This window comes from Crocodylus porosus, unplaced genomic scaffold (assembly GCF_001723895.1).
Source record: "Crocodylus porosus isolate Cpor-Errol unplaced genomic scaffold, CroPor_comp1, whole genome shotgun sequence".
NCBI lineage: Eukaryota > Metazoa > Chordata > Crocodylia > Crocodylidae > Crocodylus > Crocodylus porosus.
The window spans coordinates 28870473-28878157 of NW_017728914.1; the positions used below are offsets into that span (position 1 = coordinate 28870473).

General features: G+C 41.2%; 1 protein-coding gene across 1 annotated transcript in view; it reads left to right on the forward strand.

Moving 5' to 3' along the window:
• DDX46 (DEAD-box helicase 46) overlaps positions 1-7685 on the forward strand; it is a gene marked incomplete at its 5' end in the record, with an annotated part of 25512 nt that overhangs the window by 2359 nt on the left and 15468 nt on the right. Inside the window, 7 exons of the mRNA XM_019534730.1 lie at positions 1431-1527; positions 2519-2684; positions 3696-3847; positions 4176-4289; positions 5063-5228; positions 6682-6802; positions 7179-7354. Coding sequence (XP_019390275.1) covers positions 1431-1527; positions 2519-2684; positions 3696-3847; positions 4176-4289; positions 5063-5228; positions 6682-6802; positions 7179-7354 — 992 coding nt within the window. The remainder of the gene's footprint in view (positions 1-1430; positions 1528-2518; positions 2685-3695; positions 3848-4175; positions 4290-5062; positions 5229-6681; positions 6803-7178; positions 7355-7685) is intronic.

Sequence of the window (7685 nt, forward strand, 5' to 3'; positions counted from 1 at the left end):
CTGGGGGTGTTTAAGAGGAGGTTAGATGAACACCTTGCTGGGGTCATTTGACCCCAGTATTCTTTCCTGCCATGGCAGGGGGTCGGACTAGATGTTCTGCTCAGGTCCCTTCCGACCCTACAAACTATGAAACTATGAAACTGTTTGTTAAATACTGCCTGTGTGCTCATCACCAAGTAGAACAGGGGTGCCACAAATGGCATGGGCAGTCTGTATCTGTGGTACACTGGACCAGGGAGGGGACAGGCAACACAGTGGCAGATAAGGCAGGAAGCAGAAGACATAGCAGCATATTAGGCAGAAGAATGGGATCAGAGAGACGTGTGAAGGGTGTGGGGCTAATTTGTGGCATGCCTGTCATAAAGGTTGGCCCCCACTGATTTAGAACATGAACTAGACAAGGGCCCTACCATTGGGAGTTTACATTCAAATGAACTGCCTGCTAAATAGTCATAGTGAAGTGGTAAAGTTTGATCTCTTTTTACACTGGGTTAGAAATAAAGTAAAACCTAACTTCAGGTCATGTGCCATTTTAAATAACTTCTTATTGGAATTTACAGTATAATTGCAAAGAGTCAAGTTGTATTGTAAAATAATTTAAAAGTATGTAAACTGTTACGCTGATGTTTATATAGAATAAGCAGGTTGATGACAATCCAGTATTTTAATCATGAGATCACAAGAATTACACTTGGAGAAGTTGGAATGACATAAAAATGTCTTGTAAAATAAGCATATGGTTTGCATTAAAATAACCCAGTGGGCTATGAAACAGCTTAATAAGATTTAATTGAGTAAAAGGAATTTTACATTTACTCTTCTGAGTTTAGATTGGAGACATCTACTTTTTATTGGGAGGAGGTAGGCACAATAACATTTGTGATAAATGGATTTAATATCAAATGCATGTCTGCCTGTTGCATTCAATTTATAGGTAGCCTTTCCTGGAGGGACGGGGTTTTTATGTCTTTCAGGCAGTAGCCTATCCTCAGGGGGAACTTGCATTTCTAGGGCAAAATGCTAGATCACTTTGCCATTAGAAGTGTAACAGGCAAGAATTTCTGAGTATCTGTATTCTAACTGCTGTATTCAAAGAGGTGTAAAATAAACTGTGGAGCCACTAGAGTATCAACTGTAAGTGTTTGGAAACAAAGCCTGCAACTTCCTCCCAGAAATAAATGAGAAGAACAGAACCAGAGCGTATGAATCAGTGGGTCCTAATAGAGTCTACGTATCTGGCAGTTGTGGGAATTATTTCCGTGAAATGGAGAGATTTGCTGTGAAGTGATGCATACTCTCAAAAGCATTTATAAAGCATAAGCCTATGCATAGTGTTAATGGCAGTGATTCTGTCCAGCATGTGAAACCTCCAAAGAAAAGCTGGAACAGTTTGTGAAAGTCTGTCATACATCTTTGACTTCCCCTTTCAGATCAAGATCTAAAGAAAAGACAGAAGGTGTAGAAGTTTCCAAGGAAAAGAAAAAAGAGAAAGAGGACAAAGAAGAAGAAAAGGATAAAGAGGTTAATGTATGTATAAATCTGCCACCAAGAGAGAAACGTGTACGAGTTAAACAGGAGCTTTCATAAATGCGGTAGCATTAGAATAAATTTAGATAGGATTTATTGTAATTAAAAAGAAAAACAACTTTAGATAATCCCCCTTTAGGTCTGGGCAATGTCCTTGTGAGTGTGAGGGGGTTAATTGCTGTACCTTGGGAAGTAGGATGGACTCCTACTATTTGGCATAAACATTTTCCCCTTAAGGCTGATCACCTCAGCTTACTGGATGCAAACGTATCAGCTGGTTGTGAGCTCATTATGTAACTTCCTTGTGATTGACTGAGGAGCTGAAAAATAACCCGGAAAGAGACCAGAGAAGAAGAGGAAGAAGCTCAATCCACCGCTGTTATGTTCCCAAGCCTAGAGCTCCTCTCCAGTTATGGACACTGCTCCATTCCAGGGGAAAGAAACAGTGTCTCAAGGGCAACCCTCTATCTTTGTACTCGTTAGCACCGGAGCCCTAAAACCAGAATCCCCACCCAGCCTATTTCACAGCATGTGCTTCCTCCACTAGCACTCTGACTTCAGACTCCTCTATCCATAAACCACTCAGAGCTGCTTTTTTAATTCAGAGGATTATGGGAAATAGTGGATGGTAAGAGAACTCTTTTGGCCTTTTACTGGCTCACAAACCGAAAAGAAAAAGGTTCAGAACTGTTGCTGTAGTGTACTTTTCCTAAAAGATTGAGCAACTGGTTCAGGAGTATTGGTTTGGAAAGATCTATCCGTAGGACGACCTGGCACTGGATATGTGATGTTTTATATTCAAGTGTTACAGTTAACATCACTATTTTCTTTTCTTCTATAATAAGTTTAACTTCTGTTGGTATAGGTTTTATGGAGGCCAGACTTGCAACCCGTATTTCCAGTAAAACTGCCACTGATCTTGATGGCGAGTTGTGTGAAGGAGTGCAGGATCAGAGCAATAATCTTTGAGTTGGTTGTTTTTTTCTCACAGAACTTTGATCAGAACAAACTGGAGGAGGAAATGAGAAAACGAAAAGAGAGAGTAGAGAAATGGAGGGAAGAACAGCGCAAGAAGGCTATGGAAAACATAGGAGAACTGAAAAAAGAAATTGAAGAAATGAAACAGGGGAAAAAGTGGAGCTTAGAAGATGATGATGGTATTTTAAAATTTTGATTTTACATAATAATTCAACAAATTCAGCTTTTACCCCTAACAATAAAACCTAGCTTTGTATTGTTTCAGTTGACTTTAAAATTTCTCAGCTGCTTTTGTTGAATGTGTTGTAGTGAAATAGTTTTGTTCATGGACACAGTTTAGGAAACAATAAATGAGACTAGCAAGCTCTGGTTTTGGGAATGGAAGAGAGGACAGAGTGAACCCACCAATTATTGGGCAGCTATACAAGTTAGTTATGTGACATAATGAGCAGTTCAGTGACATGTGAATATATTTTTTTTCTTTTTCCCCTTACCCCTCTCCCAGTTAAAACAAAAAACTTCACATGTTGTGGTTTCAGCACTTGTTTGTGAACTGGCAATTGCTACTTTTTTAACCACGCTAAATTTGCAGCTAAATGGACCAGGTACTGGTGACCTCCTGTCTTAGCACAGCAGATTTCATCCTCTGCCACGTGTCATTTTCAGGCCCAGGAGAATCTTCCCACTTGCATATTGCCAGGGGAGGAATGTACATTGCTCTAAATGTTGATTTCTGGATTTAGAGTTCTGGCTTCTGGGGTTGTGGAGGCATGTTGGCTATGCTGGCACCCCAGACGTGTTTATTCCTCTGGAACTTGTTTTGCCATGGAGAGGAGTCCATGTGTGGTATCTGTGGTGAGCTGTGGCTCAGTATTTTGGGGTTCCTGCAACTGGTGTCCAAGTCCTTGGATGGCATAAGGAAGAATCCTTTTCCTGGGCTGATCTTTGGCCCACAGTTCCTTTTTTACCTCCCAGTCAGGCTGACCTTTGGGAGAGATTGTTCACCTATCCTTATGGTATTCTGCTGTGCATTATACCTTTTACAATAAATGCTTCCCAGTTGTTGAGCTTCACCTTTATTAATATTCCGTAGATCTGCATTATACTAAACCATAACAAAATCCCCACACTGTTTCTTTTTTAAACAAAAACATCCAATTGGAAAACAATATTTCTCTCCCTCTAACTAGATGATGAGGAGGAAACTGCAGAAGGAGAGAAAGAAGGCATGGAGGTGGAAGATGAAGAATTAGACCCTCTGGATGCTTACATGGAAGAAGTTAAAGAAGAGGTCAAAAAGTTCAATATGAGAAGTGTGAAGGGTGGAGGTGGGAGCGAAAAGGTAAAATAGGTTCATAAGATTGTCTTGTGTTTCAGTCTTCTCGAGCATAGTGTTAGCATTATGGTGTAGGAAAATGCTGTTGAAGAATGTATTTCAGGGGGAAAAAAAACATTCCAGCAAGCAAAAGCTAAATAATCGTACCTGCTCACCTTAACCCTAGTCTCCACAAATCAGATTTTTACTATTGACCCTATTGAAGTTTCATCTGAAGAACTAGGAGCAAAGTTGGGTTAATGCATTTGGAAGCGTACAGAATCGATATGTTTTGCACAGCATATTTCTGTGGTACATGTGGTAATATAATGGTTTTCTCTAACTATTTTGCTAGAAATCTGGACCAACTGTTACCAAAGTAGTGACTGTGGTGACAACCAAAAAGGCAGCTGTAGAATCAGAAAAGAAGAAAGGGGAGCTGATGGAGAATGACCAAGATGCAATGGAGGTAACTGGAAAGTGTTTGGTGTGTACTGGGAAAAGGGGTATTTGTCTTAGAAAAAGAAGTCTCAGTATATTAGATATGTGGATAGTCTTATTGACTTGGTTGGACTGCTCGAAGCTAGGCAGAATGTACCTGACCATATATAAGATTCATCAGTGCTGTAGTTTAAAAATAACAAAAAGAACCGCGCTTGCATGTTCTTATGCAGAGACAAAGTTGTTTGAAAGGTTTGGGTTGTTTAGTGTGCCGACTGTTCGATATAATTGGGAGTTGAGATATGCATGTGAGTGAACTTAGCTGACTTAACACATAGCTAATAAGATGTGTGTATGAGGGTAATTTGACTTGTGAATGGTAGTTGTACATCTGACTGGTAATTTATCTATGTTGCTGTTTTGTCTGGGTGTTCAGTTAGGACCACTAGGAGTGTAGCTGTAGCAGCTCAGAACTCAGCAAGATATGTAAGGTCTACTTGTTAGGCTGGGTAAGTACTCTGAGCAGTTAGCCTGTGCTGAACTCTGCTATGGCAGAGTTGACGCATGCATGTAGCTTAGAGCTGGCTTCTCTGTGCCTTCATGAATTGCAGTCAGCCCAGGGATTACAGCAGGGACATAAATCTGTCAGCTGTGGGTGGTCTGTAGCGCTTGAAAAGCCAACTCTCCTAGCTGGGTTTGAGAGAAAAGTAACGTTCTCTTACTGTGTCAGTGAGCTAAATATATGCTTGTAGCGGGTTTTTACTAAATAAATTGCTATATGATTTAAAATGTATTCTTCAGTATTCTTCAGAAGAGGAAGAAGTTGATCTTCAGACTGCCTTGACGGGCTATCAGACCAAACAGAGGAAGCTGCTAGAACCAGTGGATCATGGAAAGATCGAGTATGAGCCCTTCAGGAAAAATTTCTATGTTGAAGTTCCAGAGCTTGCTAAAATGACCCCAGAAGGTAAAGACAGATAATAATGGAGCATTTTAAGCTATTTGCAATGAAAGAAAATGTCTGCCAAAGGTTGTGTAGGGCACCGGTGAATTCTCTAGGTCTTACCCTTTTCACGTAAAGCAAAAATTTAGTGAACCATTGGGAAATGATCTACAGACGCTAATCTGAGAATAGCTGGCTTCATAGCAACCCAATTATGGGCTACAGAGAAGAATTGAAGGACAAAAGGGAGATCCTGGAGACTGATCTGGCAGGGAGGGAGTGAAGTTGAAACAACTGAGATCAGTAATTGTTATGGATTATTTCACGTTGTTATGTTTGTGGGCTGCCCATTGTCAGTGTAATACAGTTTCTTGTACAGACCCAGCATCTGTGTCTCTGGCAGGCTAAATTTTATTTCTGTGCTGCAAAAAAATCTGTCACCTTTTTCAGACTGCACGTTTCAAGCAGACTGAGAAGGATATTGAGAAATGCTTAGAACAGTGGTTCTCAACTGTGGTGCTGCAAGAACCTGCCAGAGGTACTGCAACACTGGGGAGGAACTGCCCTGTGTGCCTAGACATGTCACAGATAAACCAGAGCTGCACAGAAAGGCAAGACTGTCTGCATTGCATTAGGCAGACGTGCCATTTCTCCTGCAGCTTTTCCTGGTTTGGCTTTCTGAAAAACTGAGATGCATGGCAGTTCTACCTGATGGCAGCAGCATCTGTCTCCAGGCTGCTGCCACCATGGGGAGAAACTGCCCCGTGTGTCTTGGTTTGCAGAAGGCAGGTCAGACCTGCACTGGGAAGAGCCGCAGGAGAAGCAGGGTGCCTGCCTGATGCAGTACAGGCAGGTGCATTTCTGTTGCAGCCAGTTCTTAGTTTGGTCTAAATGTGCCTCCTGAAAACTGAGGTGCACTGCATGATGGCACTGACACTACCACTGCTGTGGGGTGACATCGCACGCCCTGGTGTTCCCACTGTACCCTCATGTATCATATTGTCTACCGCCTGCTACTCCCACTGCCTCAGCGCTCTCCGTGTGCTGCATGTGTAGCCCAGCGTCTTGTACTGCTGGCTGTGTCCCCAGACTCTCTCTGTTAGGGCTGGAGTTCAGGGCAGGTTGCGGTGGGGAACTAAAGGGAGAACTTGCCCCACTGGTTCCTGATTCTCACCAGTGACTTGGAGCCATATGTGGGGAGTCCACTGCTGTCCTGGGAGCAAGCATGCACTAGGCCAGGCAGAGCTAGTGGGGCGTTCCCTGCCACCAGCTGATGGGATGAACATAATAAAAAGCAGTGAACAGCATATCGACTTATTATTGAATGCAAATGTTTATATTGTAATATACATAGTATGTTAGTTTCTAAAATGGTGTGCTGCTACATTCTGAAAAGTTCTGGGGTGGGGGCTGCTTTGAGTCTAAAAATCCCACTTGCTTAAGAGTTAGTTTAATTGTATATTAATGTGCATTTCAGAGGTGAATGTGTACAGGCTGGAAATGGAGGGAATTACAGTCAAGGGGAAAGGCTGCCCCAAACCAATCAAAACCTGGGTACAATGTGGTATTTCTATGAAAATTCTCAATTCCCTCAAAAAGTAAGTGAGAAATGTATCAACAAAAAATATCTAAGTTTATGTTCTTTTGTGTCTACTGGGAATGAGGTCTTCAGGCCAAGGTGTTACAGTTTGACACTCTTTTTTTCTCATTATACATTAACCCTTAGGAGGTATTTAAAAATTGTTTGATAGGTGCTCACTCAGGATCGGTGTATTGGACAGTTATTAGGAACTAATCTTTCCCATCAATTATGTAACACATTTCTAAGTTCTCTATTTTTGTGCTGTATTTTTGCATGCCAGTGAGACTTCTGCTTAAGTAGAACATAGAAATCTTTCCAGCAAAACTATATGTGATTTATTTCATTCACAACATTCTTTTGTTCTAACCGTGCTTTGTTTTTCTCTCTTTAAGACATGGCTATGAAAAGCCCACACCCATCCAAGCCCAGGCTATTCCAGCAATTATGAATGGACGTGACCTGATTGGCATTGCTAAAACAGGAAGTGGAAAGACCATTGCATTTCTTTTGCCTATGTTCAGGCATATTATGGATCAGAGGTCGTTAGAAGAAGGAGAAGGTCCAATAGGTACAGATCTTTTGTTTTCAGATAGTGACAGATTTATGCTTTTTTTTAAAGTTAGGTATATTGATGTTTAAAAAACTGCATTGGGCTAATTCACTAATGAAATCTGTGTGTATTGTAAATAATCTAGTTATGGTTAAGAAATACCACGACCAATAAAAATACATTCAGGAGTTTTAAATGCCATTTATCAATGTGGAATCTGGGGGCTACGTTCTGTTTTCCACGGATAGTGAGAATCTTCAGAGTTCTAGAAGAACCAACCAAAAATATCTTTTCTCTCAGTACATGTCAGTGTTTAAGCTCTTCTGAGCTGGCAGGTGAAATTACTGTG